The sequence below is a fragment of the Schistocerca serialis genome, chromosome 3 (genome assembly GCF_023864345.2).
Source record: "Schistocerca serialis cubense isolate TAMUIC-IGC-003099 chromosome 3, iqSchSeri2.2, whole genome shotgun sequence".
Lineage (NCBI taxonomy): Eukaryota > Metazoa > Arthropoda > Insecta > Orthoptera > Acrididae > Schistocerca > Schistocerca serialis.
The window spans coordinates 163,654,087-163,680,850 of NC_064640.1; the positions used below are offsets into that span (position 1 = coordinate 163,654,087).

Here is a 26,764-nt window from a genome sequence, read left to right on the forward strand (position 1 = left end):
TGGTACGGTAAGTTGAAGACAAGACACAATTAAAAGGCACACATTCGTTTTCAGCCACATCCTTAATCAGAAAAAAAAGAAGAGAAATGCACACACATTCTTTCATGCAAGCAAGCACACCTCGCATGTACGCATCATCTTTTTGCTTTAAAGACGTTGGTATAGACGGAAAAGTTATTTAACTATAGAATCTCATGATGGTGACTAACAAGCTTTGTATTGCTCATGGTACATACTGTCTAATAACTTACCAGAGCTTCACTATCATTTGCGACACCAGAAAACCCTTAAAAACCACAAAATTTGCTATACTATTTACTATGTTTACCTGCTAATTTAGCGTGTAATTATTACATAATCTTTCAAACTATACAAACATTATTCCTTATGTAAATAAAACATACAGAAACACCTAAAACAAATTACAACTAATATATTCACCTTCCCTCACCGAAAATGGCATTGTAACCACACCATATGCTCCTGGCACACCATACAAACAACAAATGAAGTCAGATAGATAATCCAGGACTGACAGGTCGTGCTCCACAACAATTATGAATCTGGAATGCAATCCAACTAATGCAATGAACATACATACATTTGAGTAAAACAGTTTAAGCAACATTTTAGTTGAAGACAATGACACACACTACATAAACTTACTTATCAGGATGCATAAGGGAGCGTATTGTAACAGCAGCATTCAAGCGCTGTTTTACATCCAAGTAACTAGATGGCTCATCAAACATAAATATATCACCTTTCTGTATGCACACCATGGCACACGCAAATCGCTGAAGCTCCCCTCCAGAAAGTGCATCAATTGCCCTGGTTCGTATGTTATTCAAATCTGTCAAAATTAAAAACAAATGCAATTTACACTAGAAATACCAACTGCTTCAAATCGCATTAACAAAGGGAGGGAATTCCACAGAACCTTAGAAAGTGGAGACTTCAGATTTTTATGTACAAATTATATGAGGACCAAGCAGTCTGCAATCATTCAACTAAATACAAAAAACCCAACAACACCTGACATCTGAATGCCTCCCCCCCCCCCCCCCCCCCCCCCCGTGTGTGTAATGGGAGAGTAGACCCAATACAGAAATCTCAGGAGACGTGAAGTAGGTCAAAAAGTGATCACCTGGACTCACTGATCACTGGCTATGGAAATGTGCCAGGTGCAGAACATGTTGATGCATGCAAATGAACTTTCTGTGGAACATCAGGCCTTCCACATTATGCACTGGAAGGTGACAGTGTAGATAGTCATGGGTAACTGAGAAGGACAAATTATGACCATGTCACATCATCAGGTACATTCACAGTACGTAAGCATGGAGCACCTGATGGTGGAGAGATACTTAGCATCTGGTAGTTTAATTATTGAAAGGTAAACACACATAAGAAAAGTAAAGGCTCTAGTAACTTTGTCAGGGTGCATACGCACACAAGGAAATATAATTCCCGGATTTTCCCCAGACTTCCCAGTTAAAACTACACTTACTCCTGGGTGAAAATACACTTTTTCCATGTTAAGTGACAGTATAAATTTCCTTGGAACTGTACAACTTATCGATTCATTGAATCGTTATGGTTTTATATGCCGGTGTAGAATTTCCCAGCACTTTACAAAAAGAAACTTACGTGGGGGTGGACAGGTGGGTGGGGGTGGGGGGGAACCACACGTTTTGGAAAGATCTATAATGTGCAGCAACATGTACCCTGCACATTTTCATATGCCAGCCGATGACGGCGGATATTCAGTGCATAGGACATGCAATGTAGTCAGCCAATAGCAAACACCACTGTCAAGAAGTGCGACCACACAAATAGGAAAAGTTAATGGTCTAAATTAATACGCATAGCATTGCTACAAGAAAAGAAAAGCTTTCACATATAATATTGGCCTCTAAGCTTAATAAGCTTTAAGAGAATCTAAGCTTTCACACATAATTTTGATCTTTTTTACGCATGTTACACAGATACATCACACAGATGTGCCAAAATTTTTTTAATAATGACATAAATTTCTGAACTTCTGGCCTTCAAATTTTTCTAAATGGTAAAGAGTTTTTTTAAAAAGAGTCAAGCACACTGTGATTTAAGAAGTTCATCTTACATTCTCGCACATAGTTCATCTTGCATAACAGAAATTTACTTTGAAAGTAACACTATTCAAATCATCATACGCAATATTTTCCCGTGACCTGTTAGAAACAGGTTCATTTCAGCAGTTGCCAGAAAGAACCAGATAATACGCGTCACCACACCTGTACAGCTACAATGACGCAGGAAGCCCATGTTCTTACGTCTAAAACATTAAAAGATCTTAAGTTATGTCATACAAGAAACAAGACATCAGAGGATACTCCAAGAGCATTGAAATTTCGTGAACCATGCTAAACTGCATGATTCGGCTTAAAGTGCACACTCATATGTCCAGATTCGGATGTAAATTTGCTTGGAGTACCAGTACTGTATTATCTAATGTTTGATTCTTTAGTATGGCATAATGCTATATGTGCTATAAGATGAAAACATGCACTTGAAACTCAGCAAACAATTGAAACTAGCCAATAATGTGGAATGAAACACTTCGTTTCAAATAAATGGACTGCCCTCAGCAGGAAAGGTTAACAAAAGCCAAATTTCTTTAGCAAACTGACAAAAATAACTTCACTGTTCTGCAAGACAAATAATGCTTGACTGTCAGAAAGGTGGAAATAAAATAAAATCTGAAACTAATAACTTATTTTAACCTACCATAATTACGTGAATGTATTTTAATTCACTTTATAGCTCCCAGCTACAGAAATCCGTCTTGTTTCCATTCAATGTGAGAGCAATAAACGAAGAGGAAATAGCATGATAACTAAACGTAAACACAGGTCACGTGGAGACTACCCATCTCTCCACTACAACTCAGACTGCTGTGTATCAGTCTCGGATCTACAGTATTTCCGAACCGTGGCAATGCTATATAGTAGTGGTGGTGAACCCCCCCCCCCCCCCTTTCCTCCAGCATTTGAGTTAGGATGCCAAAAATTAAATAGCCTTTTCAAAAAACGTTCATTTTGTAGTGCACATCTTTCTGAAGAGTCTCATACATAAAACCTACATCTTCGAGGAAATGTAAGCCATGTTATTGGTGTTAAGTGTTCTGAAGTGCAGTGCCATGCCTCTTCACACAGCATTCTTCAAACCGCACGTCAGGATCATATTCATGTTACTTAAGGTATTTGCAAAGCTTGATTTCAGGTATCTTATTCCACAGCAGCTTTTACTGAGCCTGACAATCCCACCTTTGTGATAATAAACACATCAATTATCATAATAACATCAGCCCTTGAGGCTACTCTTCATCTCTAATTTTACCAGTCTCTCTTTCATTGTATTTGATGGTGTCTATTTTGTCGCATGATGGGACTTGCTTGTAATTGTGCATTTGCTTTGATGTCGGGATTATTTTCAACAATGATTGGCAGTACACATTGTAAAGAGCTGTCATTTCAACATCAGCACTCTTCCTGACAGACAATTAGGTTTTTTGCTATGCAGAATACTCTGCACAATTTTCCAGCTCACACTGTTCTAACATGCATTATTTTGGGGTTGTTCTTGAGCAGTCAGCTATTTTAATCGGAAAGTTTACATCAGTAACTGATAGTAGTAAATTCTTAATGGAAGTGCTTTAAAGGAACTCGATATTAAATTCACCATCAGCTAATTGTGTTACACAGGCCAATAGGGATTCAAAATGATTTACAAGGTTAACATTTTATGTTGGAACTCAGTTATAAGTAGCTTTTATACAGAATTTGTTACAAATTTTACTTATATATATTTTCAGATGCTGCTGAAAGCAAAATTTATTAATATCAACATTCTCAAATGTACGCCAATTTCTGATGAATGTTACAACTTACTTTTTCCATATCTCCTCAACAGAAGTAAGACACTAACATGAAATCTGTAGAATTGCACATACCTAGTTCAGCAATGATAAGATGCCCAGAGAGCAATAAGAATGGTTGACATTTTATAATGATGCAGTATGATACATTACAGCTTTTCAGTAGCCTTCTGATACTGAATGTTTTGTTTCTTGCTGTTCTCTGTAACCTAATTAAGGCACTGCTGTGACGTCATGATAGTGTTTTGTTTGTAACCTAGTAATTCTTCCTTTAATTTTCTTACCGTGTTGAAGATATAATTTTCCCGTACTGAAAGAACTATCCAACTACATCAATATGCAAGTTCTCTCTTCAAATTAACTTTATTTAGAGACGAGGTCAAGTAAAGTTTATTGTAGCTGCTCAGAGCAAACTCAACACTGGCATGCCTCAATGAATATGCAATATTTACAAGATCACTATAATACTTAGAATCTCTGCCAACACCACTGCCCAACCACAATGGCTTCCTTTGTAAAATCTTCAGGCAGTGTATCTATATCCTCTTATAATTTCACAAGAAACAGGACTAGGCAAAAAAGGTCTTCTAGATCCAGCATTGTCATCTTAGTTCGCCCAGCAACAGTAGGCCTCTCTTTCTAGCAAGATACCATCTACCAACAAACTGCTCTATTGCTGTTTACTTATAGCCTTACTTTTTAAATTCTTACTGAAAAATACTTGTGCACTGCCTACCCTTACATTTTTAATTGGAGCAACCAGTTAAACTTATTTTCCACATTTACCACAAAGCTGTCGACAAAAGTCTGTGACTGTTTCTTATAACAATTGTTGCCACTATTCGCCATCCTCTACCCTTTTTCCTCCTTAATCCATGTATGCACTCATGTGCAGCATTCTTCCATTTACATTCCAATGTTGTCCTATCTCAAGTTCGTTTTTTACAAAACTACTGATGAACAGCCATATATGCACCACCAGTTTTATTCAATGGAAGAAACTATATCAATCATCACATCAAACCTAAGCAGATAATTAACTTAAGTCAGGCACTTTTCAGTCATGATAAGTAACAACAAATTAGTAATAATAAATTAGATTTCCAAACATATAGGGAAACATTTACAAACATTAGATTGGATTGGACTGATGGGGTTAGAGGGAACAAACTATGAGGTCTTCAGTCCCTCCACCTATATGCATCAAGTTGGGAAGAGCCCTCAGTGAGGAAGAACACAGAAAACAAATACAAATGAAAGCAACTGTAACAGAGGATCAAGAAAACCAAAAGACTGAAGCAAGTAGAAAAGAGAGAGAGAGAGAGAGAGAGAGAGGGGGGGGGGGGTGTTAAGAGGGTGAATGTGGGAGACTGGTTCCACCAAAACAGCAGGTGGAAGTCCCTGGGACATAAGTGATGGGAGGCACACCCACAGAAGCAGACCTGTGTTTCTTCACCCTCCATTACCAAAAGAAAACTAGCAATGCAGACAAGTTGATTAAATCTCAGGAAAGATAAGACAATGAGACAGTACATCAACGACAGATGTAAAAAAAAATTTAAACAGATGCTTTGGTTCCTCTGCTACCACCAGATTCAGGCATGTCAGCAAGTTTAATGTTTCACTGGAAAGTGGCCACACTGGAGCAGTCCAGCAAGATGTGGACCACTGTCAGATAGGCACCAGTGGGGTGGATTCTCACGTGATAGGATGTGACAATGTGTCAGCCAAGTGCAGCCAATGCAAAGCCGACATAACGGTAGATTCCCTGTGAAAAGCATTAACGGAAGACAGCCCCATCGTCATGGTCCCCTTTATTGTTCACAGTTAGTTTGGAGAAAGCAGGGTACACCAATCTGTGCCAATGAGTCAACCGAAAGTCCAGTTTCAGTACCCCCATATCCAAAGTTGGCATTCTGGTAGCCAACTTGGCCTACAGTTCAGCATATTTGCTCCCTTGGATCCGAATATGACCCAGGGTCCACACAGACAACAGCCGATCCAGTTCGACAGAGGTCACAAGAGAGCTCTGGACAGTTACAACTAGTGTTAAGGGTAGTACTGGTCGACAGCCCGAAGACTACTCTGAGACTGTGAATTCACAAAGTCTCGGCAGTGCAAGAACAAATGTGACAGACAGCTCAAGCAATGGCCAACAACTCTGCAGCAAATACACTGCATCTGTTTGGCAAGAAGCATAGTTCATTGCACCGGGCACATGTGCAAGCAAAACCGGTTCATCCATCAAGCATAGAGCCATCTGTGTAAACCACTTCAAATTCCGGAAATGCATCGAGAATGGCCAGGAACAGATGGTGAAAAACCACAACGTCGACAGCCTTTTGGTCCAAAGGACAGGTCTAGACAGGTCCGAGGAAAGGGCAGACACCATGGGTGCGTATATTATTGTTTCCTGACAAGAGGAGGCAGTTGGGGAAGTTGGAGTTCAGAGCGGCGACACTTTATGTGAACTGCAATTGTGAATAGTCCTGGCCTCTGTTGTGTGAAGTGGGTCTCAATACCAGAAGATAGGATGCACAGGGGAGCAGCAAATATGTATCTCAGAGTTAAGCAGCAGTTGGCCGCACCTGGTTTGTAGTGGGGAGGACCCAGCCTCTGCAAGTAGGCTGCTCACAGGGCTGGTTCGAAAGGGAGTTCTTCCAAGTCAGACCCCACAATGATTTATCGAGTTCAGGTGATGCCAAATCATATGCCAGACTCCTATAATCAAGAAAGGACAGGATCAAACCTCAGTAGAGCATCAAGCATGTAGAGCGGTCTGCAACCCAGCTGGTGTTGCTGAGGCAGTGAAGGGTATTAAGGTGTGACCAGTGTGTTTGCTTATGTTGGCAAATCTGGGGAAGCCATGTCAACCAGGCATCTAAGACCAGTCCCAAAAAGCACCAAGACTCTACCACACTGAGCAATTGGTCATTGAGGTACAGTTCTGGGCATGGAGGGACAGCACTACAGTGACAAAGCGTATGAATCATATTTTGGTGGCTGAAAACCATGGGTGAGAGCCCAGGACTACATATTTCATATGGCACCCTGTAGTCAGTGTTCATCAACACCCATAGTTGAGGAGCAATGGTGATAGCAAAAATCATCAGTATACAGTAGGGATGACACTGTACATCCCACAGCTGCAACTAGACTATTGACAGCCACCAGACAAAGGGGGCACACACTGAACAGAGCCCTGTGGGACACCATTCTTTTGTTGATGTGGGAGTTGGGGGGGATGGTGGGAACCAACTTGATCCCATGATGTATGGTGAGACAAGAAGTTCTGGACAAAAATCAGGAGCAGGCCCTGGAGAGACTGCTCGTGCTGGGTAACAAGGTTGTAGTGAATGGTGTCATGAGCCTTTTGCACATCAAAGAAGACAGCTATAAGGTTTTGACACAGGGCAAAGGCTGACTGGGTAGCAGTCTCCATGCAAACAAAATTGTCAGCGGTAGAATGGCCTAGGCAAAAACCAGCCTGTAGACTCAAGGTAACAACACAGCCCCCAGCTCACCTTACATTTGCACAGCTTATAGAGAACATTTGTGAAACTAATTGAGCGACAGCTGCCCATCTCAATGAGGTGGTTACCTGGTTTCAGTAACAGGACAATTACACTTTCCCACCAATGACATGGGAACTCATCCCTCACTCTGCATACACTTGAAAATGGCAGGGATGTGACACTGGCAATCCACAGATAGGTGTTTTGAGCATTTGACTATGGATAAGGTCTGGCCTTCAAGTTGTGTCAGGGCAAAGGGCTTGAGCACTGAGTAATTTTCACTCATTGAACACAGCTTTACACGACTCCAGGTGACATGAAGTGAAAGGTAAAAGGTAAGTGAATTCACTCGATTCACTGTTTGAGGATACGAAATACAGGCTGGTAATTCTCAGACTCAGAAGCCTGAGTAACGCAAAGCAAAATGTTTGGGGCAGTGCCGCACATAATGAGGAAGGGTGGCATGTGTTTGTTTTAGACTGAATCCAGACTGTACATGCAAACTTGTCTGAAACACTGTCCTTGTCAGCTCAATTCTTAAAATAGCTCCAAATAGTCATGGAGTGTAGGGTTTCGCAATACATGGAACCTGGTTTCCTGGAGGTCAACACCGAAAGCAGAGAAAATGAGTGAGACACATCACAACTCAATCAGGTGGTGGAAAAAAAATAACTGGAACAGTCCCACTGGAAAATCACACTATCAATATCTCGTGGGGCCATGAAGGGACCCAGAAGGCAGGTCACGCCCCAGGGTCACCTGCTGCTACCGGTTATGTACACATTGATTCTGAAGAAGACTGTGTGGGTATCCAATAATACAGTGCCCACACAGAAGTCCCCTCTGGTACAGAGTCTGAACATATGAAAACCAGTGGCATGGGGACCATGAAACCACCTCTATCCCTGAGGTCATTTTTATGTCCCTCCTCTCATTGGGCAATTCTGATGTCCAAGAAGGCTTATCTGCCCCAGCTGCAAGACAGAGGAGGAATGCAAAGCCCTATGTACAGTAACCTGTGGTTCCTTGAGCTACTGGCTGGTATCCAGTTGCAGATCAGCAGAATCCTGGGACGGGAGTGTCCCTAGGGAACCCTTCCTGGTGTGAGATGACAGAGAAAGGGGTGTTGCTTCTCCAGCTGGAGACTGGGGATTGACATAGCCAATGGACAGGGAGCCAACGCTCCCAAAGTGGGTGTGGGTGACGGTTGCCAACCTCCAGGGGAGCAGGTGTAGTTAAAACAGCCCTGAGGGCCTGACACAAAAGACACAAAGGGTGAGGGTACTGTCATTAGGGAGGATGAAATAATCATAACCATATCATCATAAATCATCATCCTCCTCCTCCTTTCATCCATCCATCACGCAAACAACCCTGTTCCTTCTTGGCCTCCTGACACAAGAGTCTATCAAGAGTCTTGTATTCTTGGATTTTTCTTTTCTCTCTGAAAGACTGTGCACTCCAGTGAACAGGGGGAATGGCGCTACCTGCAGCTGACACCGATGGGCGAGGGGCACAGGGAGTGTTTGTGTGCAACTAATGTGCACAATCCTGGAATATGAGGCTAGCATTACAATGTGAAGACATGTGCCCGAACCTCATACATTGAAGCACCGTGTGGGAGCGGTAACATCGGATTTCACTTCACCACCTTTATCCCTTCAGGCAACAAGTCATCATCCAAAGCCAAGATGAAGGCCCCAGTATCAAACACATTGTCCTTTGGTCCCTACTTGATAGGACATCCCATTGCTCCAAGCTGATGTAACTCATCATCAGTCTGTAAAAGGAGGCCGCCATGTTCAGACTGTTATGGAGAGAGTGATACTTGCAAGAATGTCACACAGCTTGTCACAGGCAGGCAGTACCAGTGACTGTAACTGAACCACTTCTCACTTTTGAAACTGCTGCTACTTCCCTAAACCTGTCGTCAAGCTGTTCAACACAGGGTAATGGCTTTGTGGCCAAAAAGTATCTCTCATAGGTCCTAGATTGAAATAAGTATTGTGAGGAGTATTTCTCCCCTTGTCTCTTAGGCCTATGTTCCACCTACAACGTAGCCAGGGAAGGAAAAATTGTAGTAAACCTTTCCTTCAGAAGACATTGCTAGGGCCATGTGGCCATCAGCAGAAGAAAGTTTGAGCTGCTGCAGTTGCGAGTTATGTGCCTTGGTGCCACCCACTCCAAATGGAAGCTCTCCCCACGGGCACTACCCAGCCATAACAACAGCTACCTGGCTGGGTAATCGTTGCTGGGAGTCCCCATGCCCCAGTCTGATGCGCACATACTGCTTGGCACACATGGGGGGTTTCCAGCAAAGGCACAACTCCCCCTCTTCCACCCCACAGGGATGGCTACTGGGTTGGGTTTATTTAATTTTGCCAGAAAGGATGGCTGCAAAAGATAGAAATGCACAAAAAGTGGAATGTACAACACACTAGGTCACCCTCCCCGCACAATCCACATTTCTGTAAAATTTGGAAGAGGAATGGCACAGCAGACCTGACAATGGGGACCACATGAAGGATGACAAGTTGTAATAAAACAACGGAAAAGAAAAAAAATAAACTTGTGTCCAACGTGATAAACCAAATCCATGCATGGTTAGCATCAAGAAGATCATCCAATGGAAAGGCAGAGGGGAGAAAAGAATAGAAGGATTGATTTGCAGCAAGAAAACTGAAGTAGTGCTGCAACAGCTGTGGCCCTGCATTGGGCGAGCACATACTTACAGAAGAAATGCGAGCCCCCTAGAGGCGGGAGGGGGGGGGGGGGGGAGATTAGACTTATATGCGGCGGTATGTAGATACCTTAGGTTCTACGCTAATTTGCTGAACAGACACACATTTTACATGGTCCTCTGTACACATCACACAGGCAGCAACGGGTAAGTTCTTCTTTCTTACTTCAAAACAAAAAACAATTTCATGTACAAGTATGTTTTTCTGTGCCAAAAATGTGACGAGTAAGACTTCGAACAGAAGGCCTAGGGTAAACACTAGCGGACGACTTTTCTCTTAGTACTGACTAACATAACTGTGGTTTTAACTTAACTATGTAGCTGTACAAGACCACACTAACATGTCTTGTCTGGCGTATGCAAGGCTGGCAACAATGAATAATAAGAAAAATACAAATAAAGAGTGGCACCAAATAGTAAGAACTAGTCATAACTCTATCACGTAAACAAAAACAAGCGACACCAGCATGTAACTCAAGATAAATTTGTGTAGTTACCGATGTGCCACAATACACTGCATTGTGCTCACATATAGACCATGACCTTGCTCAAAGTATGAGCTTTGGATATTGCAAAACCCATATCAAAGAATCAATTATAAACATAACTATTGTGATAAACTCCAAATTGCCCTTCTGCACATTAATTCCATGGTGGCTGAAGCTGAATTGCAGAGAAGTAATGATGTAAAATACTCCACTACTAACCACACAATTTCTCCAAATGTTTTTTACCCACAACAGCAATAAGTGCAATTTGTATTTTGAATATTCAGAATGTTACCAATCTGCATCCAATTGCAGAGTGACTATCGTCGCTCCATCAGGAAAGAGCCTGTCTTCTCAGCTGGCATGAAGAATTTAACACAGATGCATCAGAAATTGTGGTTCACACTAGTCAATCCACTTCGGTAACTTCCTTTCAGAGACTATTCTGCTTGGCCAATGGACCCACTCAAGCAACTGGCCACTCAAATTGATATCAGCACCAACTTCCAATGAGCAGGGTCTGTGAAGGGAGGAGAGCAATATGACAGAAAATGACACCACAGCATTGCTGAAATGAGTCATGTAGTCATTGGTTGAGTGTAAGGGACAAGTTGTTTACCATATGGCATGTTAAGTAGTCTTGCTCTTCAAACCAGATATCTGAATAACTAAACACAGAGTTGTTCGGATCCATCATGGTTCTACATCAGCATCAGCATCAGCATCACCAAGTCACATCTCTGAGAATCCATTTTGTCTTCGTCTACCAAGGAGTGTTGGGGAAGGGGGGGGGAGAGAGAGAGAGAGAGAGAGAGAGAGAGAGAGAGAGAGAGAGAGAGAGAGAGAGAGAGACAGAGGGCATGGGGGGCGGGAGAGGGAGGGTGATGGGGAGGGGGGAGAGAGAGGGGGGGAGAGGGGGGGAGAGGGGGGGAGAGGGAGTGTTGAGCTGTTTTAATATGCTGAGCCTTATTTCTGATGTAAAAATAAGGATTTAAATACATTGTCAATGAAAAGAGTAAACACACCATGAGTAAATTCACCAAACAAGAATGTGTGTAAAAAAAAAATAACAAAAAGACAAACGTTAGACCGATGCAACCACATCATCAATATTTTGTGAACTAGTACATGTTACAGCATCAGCATCAGATACTGCAGAATTCCACTGAAGATGAGATGTACAATAGCCCAGTTGCTTGGTGATTATCACCCTGTAGATAACAATCAATGAAATTTGGCATAAACAGGTAGAAAATAAGACATTTCTGCTGTCATATACAATCAGTTTGGACACTGAAGGTTATGTGCTTGGTTGCTTATTTGTGGTGATATGGGTGTGCTTAGAGGAGGTCATAATGTAAATCTAAGACACTGCTCTTTCGTGAAGGTTGTTTTAAGAGGTACTCAATCAGTAAAAACAGAGGTCAACATACATACAATATGGTGCACAACAGCAACATATTTGTCACATGCCCATAATCTATTATAGCACAAAATGTTTTAGCTACATATTTTCAAATACAAACTACAGTGCATGGGTTTGCTGACAAATCAAATCTTTGAGGAAAGCAAGATTTATCCAGACTGCGTACATGTGTAATTGAAGATAAGATATTGATACTGGACAGATGGCGAGTATGACTGCATGGGCTATTATGAGGTAGACACAGGAATATCTCTTACTGTGAAATTGAATGGTCTACGGTCTTAACTCCCTTAGAGATGTTCTAGATGTAAAAACCCTCAACATTTCAATTTTAAGACAAGTCCAAAGCGTGTGACAAGCCATAAAGGTTTCTATATAAACTACTTACAACCTTTTTTTGACTGGTTTCAATGTTCCAGAAATTTCTTCCTAATGTATACAAAGGCTGAACATGTATCAACCACTAAGTGAGAATGAGAAGCTATGGTAAGGTAAATTTAGAATTCAACCACAGTGTACCTCACTGAACACATTATGTGAAAATTAATAACATGCCTATCTCAAGATCACTACTAAAATAGCCAATAGCAATCTTCAAAAAAGGGTGTTACAGAATAGGTACGAGAATTACATTGCAATCTGAGGTATGATAATATAAAAGGAAAAGTAAACTAAATGCAACACAGTTCTCACCTTCACTATTTTTCAATGAAGTTGCTACTTTTTATCACCAATACCAAATACTAACCAACAAATAAGTTTACTAGGAGAGACTGGGCCCTGTGAGCCATCTATTTTTATGAGCTTTGGCATACTAAGCAGACACCATTCAAAACTAGCTCCTGCTAAATGGTATAGTTCACTATGGAACATTACTGGAAAAAAGAGACAGGAATCTTTAGGACAGTTGAAAAAGAGGAAACTGTATTGTACATGATGCCCATAAGTTACATGCTTAAGAGACACCAAAGAATTAGTGATTTCAATCCATTATATATAATAATGAGTGCCTGTGCTAAGTGGCCCAATGGCTAAGGGATTTAAAATATACATTCTGGTCATAGTCAACACATTGCACACAATAAACTGCATCATATTCTTTGGTCTAAGGCAAGAGAGTGCAAGCTGCCACGACATCAATATACTGTTACTTTGAATTAAAGAACGGAGAGTGTGTGTGTGTGTGTGTGTGTGTGTGTGTGTGTGTGTGTGTGTGTGGTGTGTGTGTGTGTGTGTGTGTGTGTGTGTGTGAGCGCGCGCGCACGCGCGCGCTGATCAGTATCATTTTCACAAAGTGCAATCAAAATCACGTACAGATCGTTATCTGAATGTAGGCTTTTGTAACATTGGACCACTGGTCGCAGTGTCACCAGAAATCTCCCTCATGAATATCTGCAATGGAGTGAAGCCAATAATTCCTCAGCTTGTCAGAAACTACTAGATTCTAGGCTTTGTTGAACCCTGGAATAGTATCGCATGCTAACACTAAAAATTGAAAATTGATTTTAAGTTCTTCACTGCTGACACCGGAAGTAAAACGACCGGTGTCAATGAGTGGCTCACTGCCAACTAGAAGGCAATGCTGAGCAGGCAGAGGCAAACACTGAAGCAATTGCGACATGTGGGGCCAGCCGAATGCCTCAGTCCACAAGTGAAGCACAGTGACATCATGGCAGTACAGATATCAGCACACTGGTGAAACAGCAGAATGTGACAAGAAAGCCAAGTTATTACCCAACAATAATTATTCAACCACTGATTCAGCAGAAAAGTGTATCTGAAATATGAAGCTACTAAAGTCTGAAGCCGCTAGAAGAGCTGACCACATTAGAAAATTAGTACGCACGATGTCACTGCCAAACCCTCCAACCTCCCACCATCACAGCAGAGTGCACAGGAAAACACCAGCATAAATACTACACCATTCGTAATCTCACTCTCAGTTGCAGAGCAGCCCCGTGGTACAGTGAGGGCTATGTCAGTCGACCTTCTGCACGCCTAATAATCTACAGAGTCTCAAGTCTCGCCGGAGAGACTGCCACTGCAAGATTCAGCGCTTCAGTCAGTCATTCATTGATAGCTTGTATTTCCGCCTCCAGTCTGCTGGCTTACTGGAAGCTTGACCAGCAGGTTCAGGATGCTGTACGCCATCCATCACAATGAGGGGGAGTCACTGCTGCTGTTCCGCCCATTCCTGTAGACGACACTGATGTCACTAGCCTCCATTTCCTAACTGGAGGCCACAGGTCGGACTTTATACGACAACATGTACACAAGGACGGGTTGCAGAGCGAGTCTCCTGGGCACAAGTGTTCAACAAGAACACTTCAGAGTTAAGCCCACAGAGGCTGCTGTCCAGCGAGGGCCACAGCTGCCGGTACCTAGTGGCCATCAATTGAACCGAGATGTGATGGTTGCCACACGAGCCTTCCACGACGTAGCAGAACTGTTGTTTGCTTCTGCTGACTTGAGTCCACACTCTGTTGATCCGACGGAGCAGCCAGTGCCTGGGGAAGACAACCTTGTATGTCTGATTAATAAACGTTTTGTTGTGAATAATGTTTTTTGACACTTGTGGGCATGAACAGATTCTTCTCATCACATCCCCACTCTGTTACAACCTGAGAAGTGTAGGTACCTGTGTCTGAACCCCTATAGCTTGATATGCAAAATACAATTAATTTATTGTAGGGCCCAGAACGGATCTGCATTATCACCTTTAATCTCTCTCTCTCTCTCTCTCTCTCTCTCTCTCTCTCTCTCTCTCTCTCTCTCTCTCTCTCTCTCCCCCCCCCCTTTTTTATAAATGGAAGCATAGTGAACTAAACCCTCTCACAGGAGTTACTCATTAATATTCCACTGACTAACATACCAAAGTCGAGTCAAACTGGGTCATTGGATCTGCTCTCTCCTTGTTAGCAATAATACGTAATTATCAATTCAGTTTTTTTTTTTTTTAATTTGCTTGGTCCACAGAGCTGAGAGAATATTTATTTACAATGTCCTGACCCAACAACTGAGTCACCTAGAGTGCTGGTGTTAAAGTTAAACATGTACTACAGATACACTACAGGTTACATTGCTTGATTTTTTAACAATACAGCTTCCATGTATCTACCAACAGTATTCATGGAAGATGTTTCGTAGAAGCTGAATGTGTACACTAATTTTTTTATATCCAATTGTTGTTCTCCTCCCAAAATATCTCGTCCCTGAAGGTTCTCCATGCTTGCTAACTGATTGTTCTTGACAACTGTTCTGAGAGCAGCTCTATCCTGCATCATACCACTTGTCATGTCTATTTGCTACAGATATCTTTCAGTTTCCAGCAGTCAAGTATTCTTAATTTTAGTTGAAATTACAAGAATGAAAATTCTATTAGTTAACCTGTCCTCATTCATTCTGAGAATTTATCATATGATTACAGGAGAACCACTGAACAACTACTTACAATAAATATGTACATCTCTACTCAGATATACATAATACCAAGTTCATAACTGGTTCATAGCTCTGAGTCCAGGTTTTAAATCAAACAAGAAGCTTCTGCAGACAAATTGTGAAGGTCTGTCACTGTCCCTTTGAATGCTGTCAGGTAACATTCAAATGTTATGGGATGTACTGTTTGCTGCTCTTCACTGCAAATCACATTCAGGGGAGGACTTCCATCCTCATTGGTAAAGCCAATGCTTCAGATACACCCCCCAGTTGTAATCCAATTCAATATACACCAGTGCTGTCAAGGTAGACGAAAAACTTGCTGGTCATTCTCGGGAAGTTTTGATTAATTGTTCATGCTCCATGGAAGATTGCTCTTGCCTCTGACTGTTTCAGGTTCCTTGCATCTTGAAGTTACTGCTCTGCAGTTATGCAACCATTCACTGCTTCCCTAGAAATCACTATAATTGCTGTGCACCATGATGGTTTTCTAGACCTAAGTTGCTAGGGTACTGTGATAAAATTTCTGAATAAACTGGTAATTCTGGGTTGTTTTCTATTATTGTCAGACTGGGATGAATTGTACAGCGAATCCGATGCTAATTTAAGATATAGCCTATTGCACGAGACCTTTGTGAGTATATTTGAAAACAGTTTCCCTAAGAAAACATTGAAATAATATTCTAAGAAACCATCTAGAAAGCCATGGCTTGTAAAAGGGATAAAAATAACTTGTAAACAGAAAAGGGAAATTTATCGTATAGGTAGGAGTAATGATTCAGAAACAGTGAAACATCATAAAAACTACTGCATTAATGTCAAGAAGTATGAGCATTATGTCCGAGATTAGCACATCTGATAATAAAATTAATACAATTTAGAATATTGTTTAAAGTGAAACAGGGCAACCAAGAGCACAAGAAGACTGTATTTCTATGAAACTCAATGAAAGTTTGTTAACAAGAAGTTAGAAGTCGAAAACATTTTAATAATCTTTTTTGAAGTGTTGTAGGGTAAATAGGATCCAGCTATTCATTAGAAAGTGCAAGGCAGTATATGGAAGAGGCAATACCTATGCAATTTGGTAACACTGAAATTCAATCCACCTCTCCTACTGAAATAAGGCAAACAATGATGTCACTCAAAAGTAAAAGCTCACATGGAATTGATGACTTTTTAACAGAGTATTAAATGCTTGTTCCCAACAGGTAAGTAGGATTCTCAACCACATATGTAGTAACTCACTGTAACAGGGCATTTTTCCAGATAGACTGAAATATGCTATTGTTAAAACACTGCATGAAAAAGGGGATAGGTTTGATGCTAGAAACTACCACCCTAACCACTGCATAAAAAAGGGGATAGGTTTGATGCTAGAAACTACCACCCTATCTCACTTCTGACAGCTTTATTCAAATTCTTGAAAAAGTAATGTATTCAAGAGTAGCATCACATATTTGTAAAAATGAAGTACCAACAAAATGAAAATTTGGTTTTCAGAAAGGCTTTTCAACAGAAAATGCTATGTATGCTTTCACTGATCAAATATTAAATGCATTGAATAACCGAATATAACCTATTGAGAATTTTTGTGATCTATCAAAGGCTTTTGACTGTGTGAACCATGAAATTATTCTAGGTAAGCGTTAAGTATTGTGGTATGGGTCAGACAGTGCACAATAGGTTTAATTCATATTTACCTGGAAATATGCAGACGGTTGAAATTAACAGTATAGATAGTCTGCAAAAAATCAGCAGAATCCTCTAACTGAGGAGGTATGAAGAATGATGTCCCACAGGGTTCAGTCTTGGGTCCCTTACTGTTCATAATATACATATTAATGACTTGCCACTCTACAGTAATGAAGATGCAAAGCTAGTTCTTTTTGCTGAAGACATAAATACAGTAATCACAGCCCAACAAACAAGAATCAGTTGAGGAAATTGTAAATAATGTCTTTCAGAAAATTATTAAGTTGTTCTTTGCAAATGGACTCTCACTAAATTTTGAAAAAACACAGTATATACAATTCTGTACAGTAAATGGCATAACACCATTGAAAAATATAGACTTTGAACGGAAGTCTGTTGCTAAGGCTGAATATTCAAAATTTCTGGGTGTGTGCAATGATGAGAAATTGAACTGGAAGAAACACATTGGTAATCTGCTGAAACGGTTATGTTCAGCTACTTACGTTATAAGGGTTGTTGCAAATTTTGGTGCTAAACATATCAGTAAATTAGCCTACTATGTATATTTTAATTCACTGCTTTCATATGGCATCATATTTTGCGGTAATTCGTCACTGAGAGAAAAAGTATTCATTGCACAAAAGCGTGTAATCAGAATAAATGGCTGGAGCCCACCCAAGATCACCTTGCAGACATTTATTTAAGGAACTCGGGATATTACATTGTACCTTCACAATACATATATTCACTTATGAAATTTGTTGTTAATAACCCATTCCAATTCAGAAATAACAGCGAAGCGCATGGCTACAACACCAGAAGAAAGAATGATATGCACTATTCTGGGTTAAATCTGACTTTGGCACAGAAAGGGGTGAATTATGCTGCCACAAAAATATTTGGTTATCTGCCAAACAGTATTAAAAGTCAGACAGATAACCAATCTACATAAAAAAAAAACAATTTAAAAGAATTTCTGAATGACAATTACTCCTACTCCACTCAATACATGAATTTTTAGATATGAAGCAGTAAGCACAAAATAATAATAATAATAATAATAATAATAATAATAATGTAAAGAAAACTTATGTTAAAGTGACATGTTCCACATCGTTACAAAATGTCATATTCATGATCTATGGATGAAGTATTAATGTATGTATGTATGTACATTCAGTCATTGTTGACATTCTTTTGGATGGTGGTGAAATGTTACTAACGCCCAGTAGCCAGAGTGTGTGTGTGTGTGTGTGTGTGTGTGTGTGTGTGTGTGTGTGTGTGTGTGTGTGAGAGAGAGAGAGAGAGAGAGAGAGAGAGAGAGAGAGAGAGCTGTAGCTGATGATCTGAGAACCATCGTAGCTGCACCCCACACAGTTCCTGTCAATTTAGTTTAGACTCTAAATGGTGTTAGTTTCATAGTTTGCTTGTTTACTCCTAAGGTGGAAAGTTGATGCAAAGGTCTTTTGAGGATTCAGAGGAGAGAATTATGTTTAAGAATTTATCCATTGTCTTCTAGTCTGATGCTGGTATTGCTTCAGCTTTGCTAAAACTTTGATCCACAGCGATCATAGCAATATCATCAGCGTAAATGAAAATCCTGGACTGTTTCTGGAAGGTTGTACGTATACAAATTAAAAAGAAAAGGGGAAAAAATGGAACCTTGTGGGATACCATCATTTATTTTGTGAATTCTGCTTTTAGAGTTCTCTGAGAATTCCTGCAAATTATTTTTCGGCATGTTGTTGAGGGGTTAGTTTCGAACACAGAATGACACTGATGAATTTCAGCAAAACTGTCAAGTCTGGTGGTATTGTAGGCTACAGTAAGATCTAAGAAGACCCCAGTGTTTATCTTCTGCTACTCAAAGCTCTTTATGGTCGAAACCCAGCATGCTCTTTGGGGACATGTTTGTTGATAGCTGAGCATTCTGTTACAAATGAGCCTCTCCAGGAGCTTGAACATGACACTAAGGAGAGCAAAGGGGTGGTTGTTTTCAATCTTGAGGGATCTTTGTTTGGCTTTAGTATGGCTATTATCTCAGTTTTGTTGTAGAGAGGTAGCAGATGACCTAACTAAGATATTTGAAAAGAAGGCGTAGCAGTGCCACAATGCAACAGAAACTCACGGTAAATAGCATAAATGCAGTAAATACCATAAATGCCTGCTGCTTTTCTAAGTTTCATTTTCTTTACAGCTTCTATCATCTCTTCCAATTGAAATGGAATGCAAAACTGATTGTAGAGGCCGACAGTTTTTTTGAGATGTCTCATTTCTCTTCTGATGATGCTCAGAATGAGAAATTTTAATAATCTCTTCCTGGTAGTGTCATTTCTCAGAATTATGATATTATAATTCCCAGGATTTCTGTTATAATTTCATCTAAGCAGACTGGATCAAAATTTTCTTTAGAATTTTTCCTTTTCTTCTTTTCTAGGTCCTGAATTAGTAATTCAATTATCATGGTTTCCAATGCGTAAAACTTTATTTCTAATTATTTTACTTTTTATTTAAGAGATTCACTTTCTTTGCTTCACTATTTAATCCTGAAGGTCAAATGATTCTCTCTAGGTATCCGAAATTAGTAGGAACCAGAAAAATTCACATTTTGCAATAAATGCAAAATATTTAGATGCAAATTCTGCCTCAAAATTTGAAATTGCTTAATAGATGCTGTTTCATAGCAAATTGTATCCGTAAGGATTATTTATCAGAGATAGTTTGAAACAGCTTTATTTTTCACGTACAATATTGAAAATGTAAGCAGTTACAGGGCGAAACCCAATTTGGAAAGATAATGTGCACAAGAACCTACTTGCAAAAGAAAATAAATGAACACAACATCCTCAATGTGCCATGCCAATTGTGGACAGTTGAATGGTCTGTTTAAGATGCAAGTCTCATAATGGAATGTAGTACTCGGCCATGGGACCTAGCATTTTATGAGAAAAATGTGTTATTTATGTTTGTTAGCTAAAGCTCAAAAGACAGTATAATGTAGGCAGTTATAACATGACAAATTAGGTGGCTGATGTTTTGAAGTGTAGTTTCATCGAATACTGATGGAGGTTGGGCCTGAAATACATTGTTAACAATACTCTGCTAACTTCAACAAGCAACTGCATGTTAGCTGTCCACAAATGCTTTGCGTTGTTCTTTTTTTTTTCCTTATTCCTCTTCTTCCTCCCCAGAAGTGATCGGTGATCCTTGTAACAATGTGTCAATTCTGCTGTAGGCTGCCGCCCAGCAAAATGGATGCAGGGTTTCTTCCCCCGTTGCTCCCCTGAGGCGGTCAAAATTCTAGTCTATTTATGCTCATGGACACAACACCCGCCCTCTGTGCTATAGTGACTGGAAAACAAAATCTGTAATGTTTTTCAACATTGCCAAAATTCTTCCCCTAATGTTAAAACTGAATTGCTGTACATTCAGTTCTATTTCTACACAGTGTGCCTTGTCAGCTCTACCAGTAGTGACAATCATGGGTTGTAGGGCTATGAATATGCTCACAAAAGGTTGAAATTAGTAGTCTGCAGATTTTTTTAATCTTCAAATTGGGTGGGAAAAGACAAATAATGCCCAGAAACACCTTATATCAGAGACTGATTCACTTACCTGACAGGAAAATACTGCTGCTTTTCAACAGAACGATCATTTTTGAACGTTTAAATACAGAAAAATTATGGAAACAAAGGTCATTTCCAGAGGGAAAGGTGTTGCAGTTATTGCAAAAGCAAACATTCCATCAAAATATTCCCAGTCAGCACTTTTTTTAACAGTCAGTTTTAAAGAACTGATAATTTGTGTCTTCAATCATGTAGTGTGACAACATTTTAAATTTGTGTGTCTAATCATTTACAAACAAAGAAAATAGATGTAAATTTTGACAAAAATAGACACAAATTTTGCCAAAAGTAGATGCCACGTTTTCCGATCCCTATAAATTAGGTACCTGATGATGATATTTGTTTGTGAGGCACTCAACCATGTGGTTATCAGTGCCCGTGCAACGTCCCAATTTTTTCACTGTCCAATTTTGCCACTTTCCCTAATGATGATGAAATGGTTAGGACAACACAAACACCCAGTCGAACTCAGTACTCAGAGGCGGCAGTGCTAGCCACGAGACAACGAGCTGTTGACTAGAGATTGTCCATCAACATACTGAGGAGTTCCTTCTACAGTTTTTACATTTGAAATTTGGAGCCTAGTTCGGACTGCAATTTCATGTAGCTTTTATAGGGAGCAAATCACCTCTTTACTATTAATTAAGTAATCTCAGAAGAGCGAACACTGTACATGAATTTGTCATTTTCACACAGTCTGCCAACTAGTTCTTTTCCTAAAGATCTTTATTACTTTTTCTGCCTTTTTAAATACTGTCTGATATTCACAATAATTAGATAGTTGATTACACTTCAAGTAAGACTTAACAATTTTTTAAGCAACTGGTAGCAGATATTCCTATGTAATCTATGTCTTACACCATTTCTTATGTGAACAGCAGATTAAGGCACACTGCCAATAACAAGCAATTTTTTCCACATGAAAATATCTATAGGAATCTGAGAAATAATTGAGCCACTTATTTTCCACATTTTGGTGGTGGTATCACCTCCCCACAGGTCTTGCTATTTTTGCTTCAGCTACTATTTCCTCAACTTCTTCTAGTGTGGGGGATTCTGAATCGCAGTTCGATTCAGATTATGCAAATATATGAGTAGGTTTTTTTGCGACTCATAGTTTAATTGGTCTTAGAAGTTATTTACAGTGCCCTTCACTTTGAATGTAGAATGTTCTATTGGACATTAAAACAGATTGGAACCCTTGTAATCTGACAGCCTCATTACATGTTCTGCAAAAGTTCCATGCATTTTTTTTCCCTTGAAATCTTGTTAAATTTTTGCATACTTGCTTTCATCAAATAGCACTTTTGAGATATGATGTTTTTAGTTTTTCTGGATTTCAGTTAACAACTGTCATTATGCTGAATGGAAAGTGAACACATTAGTAGAAACACAACCACAAATCATGAAGAGGCACACCGATAACTGCTGACGCTTGGACAAGCACCTACATAAAGCAGGACAGGAGTCATCCTGAAACAAAGATATTTTAATGGGAATAATCTTACCTAAGAAGTTGCATATCTCTGCCTGGTTTCCTCGATCATCTTTTTTATTTAGTAGTTCATCTACTGTGCCTTTAACTGCTTTTGGTATCTGATCAACATACTGAGGTTTAATAAGTGCCTTCAAATGATCTTCTAGAATTTTTGTGAAGTAATTCTGTAATTCTGAACCTCTAAAATGATTCAGTATCTCAGTCCAGTCAGGTGGATCCTGAAAAATATTCATCGTGTACAACAAACACTTTTCATTCGACCATCTAAATTTCAGAGCAAAAAAGAAATTACCATTCAATCAACCAAAGAACAAAGTAGCGGGGATAGGAGAGGTGACAAGTGAAATAGTAACTCTGTTACAACAACTTGCAGTCAGTAGGGCTGAGGCTCAAAAGTCCTTAAATAGATAAAAATGTCTATTATCTTTCATTTACAATCTGGTAAAGGTTTACTGTATTGGCAAGTGAGGTATTCTGCAAACAACTGGAAGAAATTGGAAAAAAAAACTTCTAGGTTGCACTAATTTTGAACTACAACACATTTCACAATTAATGACACTAATCACCTCAGCTGAGGACACTAGCACACGCTAGTGAAATTGTGGTTGACATTGAGGGGGTGGCTGGTCTGAATGTCATAGGTGGTAGATATTTTCATCACTAGTATTTTGTTGGTGTGGTAAGAAAAGGTGGTGATTTTACATCATTAAGCACTGGACTTTGTACCTATGACTTTGATTAAAATCCAAATCTCTCCACAGTGAGTGTGGTGTTGATGGTCAGTAAATGTGCTATTCATGAGTGGAGGCTGTGGAGTAGCATAATCAGGTTCCATCTTCTACTGTCCATTTCTTAATGCTCTCACTTTACACTGTACACATGCTCATCCATCACCTACACTACAACAGTTACACTTGAGGGCACATGTAGGGGAAAACTGGAAAAATATTCATTTTTTTATTGCATAATTTATTAGATTGATTCTTTAAGAACAACATTGCAAGTTTCATAATCGAATTCTGGCTAGAAATATATTTTAAAAAAGTTAGTTTGGGCATTTGCACCTGCCACACCCCCTCTTTATGCCGTGGTCCACATCTTTTCTACATTATAAATTTTTTGTGCATTAATTTTCGTTCACACACTGAACATTAAGTGCTGCAAACTCATTTCAGTTTTTAGTTTCACATACATATCAACCCACTTTGTTCGAAATGGTTCGGAACAGTGGATGCATAAACAAAAAAGGGTGGAAATGTCAAATTTCATGTGTAAAAGGTACAGGAAAATTAAATAACTGTGTTGCAGATGTTGCTCCTAAGTGTGAAGAACAATTTTTGACAAAGTCACAAAGTTCATCAAAGAAGAAAATTAGTGAAGGAATTGATGATTAAGTGTACAGTGTCAAAGATGAGTTTTCCAGTGGATTTAGGTTAACTGACCTAGAAATACTTGACCATATGATTAATGTTTCCATGTGCATGTGGTAATTGTGGGTCAAAGGGTCTTAGACTGTATGATGATGTCCTCAATTGTTGTGAAGATAGCTGCACGTGATGCCTGTCTAGTGTTCAATAGTGGAAATGTAGGTATGACTAAGTGCCTGCAGCGACTAAGCTTCCATCCAGGTGTGCTCACACTGAAGATACTCAGAAGCATCAATGAAGGGCGACTGGACAAAGCTCAGGCGGCAGAAGAAAAAATGCAAAATTTGACTGTGCAAAGGAGGGAGGGGAAGAGATTACTCCAGGAAGGTGAGAAAGAGAATAAAGATCATGGATATGAAAATCGTTAGTCATGAGAGGTATAGCAATATTGTCAAAAATTTAAATAAAAACATCAAATGCAAATTGCTGCAAAAGGGACTTTTTGAGCTATAATGTAACTTTTCTCAGGAACTGTAAAAGCTAACACCATGAAATTTGGCATAGTTCTTCAGAGTTGCTTCCTAAATAATCCTGTGCAGCACTTTTCCATTATCTTTTCTCTGAGAAAAGTTTTCCTTTACACTTTGACAAAAATAGAGCAGTCCTGGATAACACAAAACTGAAAAATTAATTTCAAAGCTACTGTGACAAACACAAATCTGTTCCACACATTTTATTAGCCTCTTATGCAGATGTAAACTGTGAAATTCCCATTTATTGCTTGAATAGTTTCCAAGAATAGATAAGTTATAGAAACAATGGTAATTAAAAATTCTAATCCTTATAAAATTTATGTCTGTGCAGGCTTTCATACAAAAATTGCACAGAATTTCAAGTATTGTTGTACATAACAGCCTCAAGTTTTACTATTTTAACTGTAATATTTCTGGATATATATGCCTTTTGCCCTGCATCTGGCCTTAAGATACCGACACAGAAGTTACTGAAACAGCACACAAAAGTAAGTCTCATATCAAACCATGAGGAGACAAATAAATAAACTAACAAATAATGCACAGTATTCATATGCAAATATACAGGATGAATCACCTAAAACTTGCACTGCATATATTCCAGAAATGGAAAGTGCTATTGACTTGGGATTTTCACAGACTGGATCGGTAGCAGGGGCTCGTATTGTTAGCCAGTCAACACATTGTAATAATGCTTGGAGAAAGCACATTTTTTTGAGCAAACGCACTTTTTAAATGGAACAATGCCTATTGACATAAACAAACTAAAAGCGGGGTCGACTGGAATGTCACTTGTGTTTGTTGCAGGATTCCAATGTGAGTCGTTTACAAGATATTGTATTTTGACAAGTCCCCACACCAACACTTTTACAATACCTATGGTAGCACACACTAAATAGCAACACAATTGCATACACTAGTTATGTTATTCTAACCAGTAATGAGACAATTGACCATCACAGGTTTTGTTCAAAATGACAACCAGTGGAGGCAATACATGTTTCCAGTCTGGTATGGAACGACTGCTGCACATGTGCTAGCATTTCAGCAGAGATGTCCAAGCAATCTGCGGTAATACATCGCACATTATCAGGTGTAGTTGGTATGTTCTTGAAGACAGCATCTTTCAGCTTTCCCCACAGAAAAAAAGCCTATAGGCATCAAAACCAGGGAATGGGCCAGCCAAGGTGCAAGTCCAGCGTCCAGTCCAGTGTCCAATCCCATGATTGGAAAACAATTCGTGAAGACATGCTGTAGTACTTGTGCACTATGATGTGGACAGCCTCTTAGTCTGCAGAGGAACATCGTTTAGCATCTGTGGAAGATGGTCTGTTAGCAGGCTGCGATACTTGGGCACATTCGGACATGAAAAACGAGCCTATGAGCTGGTGGTTCACTATCCCACACCACATGTTTACACTCCATGGACACTGACGTTCCAACTCTATATCTACATCAATACACCGCAAACCACAGTAAGGCACATGGCAGAGGGTACACTGTACCACCACTACTCATTTCCTTTTATGTTCCTCTTGCTAATAGAGCGAGGAAGAAACTACTATCTATGTGCCTCCATATGAGCCCTAATTTCTCATATCTCATCTTCGTGGTCCTCACACGCAATGTACGATGGCAGCAGTAGAATTGTTCGGCAGTCACCTTCAAATGCCAGTTCTCTAAATTTTCTCTATTGTGTTTCTCTAAAAGAATGTCGCCTTCCTCCAGGGATTCCCATTTGAGTTCCCAAAGCATCGCCGTAACACTTTAGTTTTGTTCGAATCTACCACTAACAAATCTAACAGCTCACCTCTGAATTGCTTTGATGATGTCCTTCAATAGATCTGGTATGGATTCCAAACACTTGAGCAGTACTCAAGAATGGGTCGCACCAATGCCCTATATGTTGTCTCCTTTACAGGTGAATCACTCTTTCCTAAAATTCTCCCAATAAACCAAAGCTGACCATTCACCTTCTCTACACAGTTCTCAAATGCTCGTTCCAGAAATCTAGAAATACAGAATCTGCCTGTTGTTCTTCACCCATAGTTCGCAGTATGTATCACATGAGAAAATGGCAAGATGAGTTTCACACAAGTGATGCTCTCTAAAACCATGCTGATTTGTGGACATAAGCTTCTCAGTCTCAAGTAAGTTTATTATATTTGAACTGAGACTACGTTGAAGGGTACGGCAGCAAACAGAAGTTAGGGGTATAGGTATGCAATTTTGTGGGTACATTATTTTACCCTTCTTATAGACTGGAGACACCTGTGCTTTTTTCCAGTCGCTTGGGACTTGGCACTGGAAGAGAGATTCATGATAAATGCAGGTTGGGTAAGGAGCCAATGCCGTAGAGTACTCTTTAAAAAATTGAACTGGGATTCCATCCAGATCTGGTGATTTTTTTACTTTCATATCTTCAGCCAGGGATGTTTATTACTATGTTGTCCATACGGGAGTCTGTCTGATGGTCAAATGACAGTATGTCTTGATGAAGCAAATGGGGATTGTCAACAGAT

General features: G+C 39.8%; 1 protein-coding gene across 1 annotated transcript in view; it reads right to left on the reverse strand.

Annotated features, from left to right (window-relative positions):
* Window positions 1-26,764, reverse strand: part of LOC126469874 (protein Pixie) — a 60,591-nt gene that overhangs the window by 15,332 nt on the left and 18,495 nt on the right. Inside the window, exons 4-6 of the mRNA XM_050097197.1 lie at window positions 22,353-22,560; window positions 667-853; window positions 442-563 (exon numbers count right to left, since the gene is read on the reverse strand). Coding sequence (XP_049953154.1) covers window positions 442-563; window positions 667-853; window positions 22,353-22,560 — 517 coding nt within the window. The remainder of the gene's footprint in view (window positions 1-441; window positions 564-666; window positions 854-22,352; window positions 22,561-26,764) is intronic.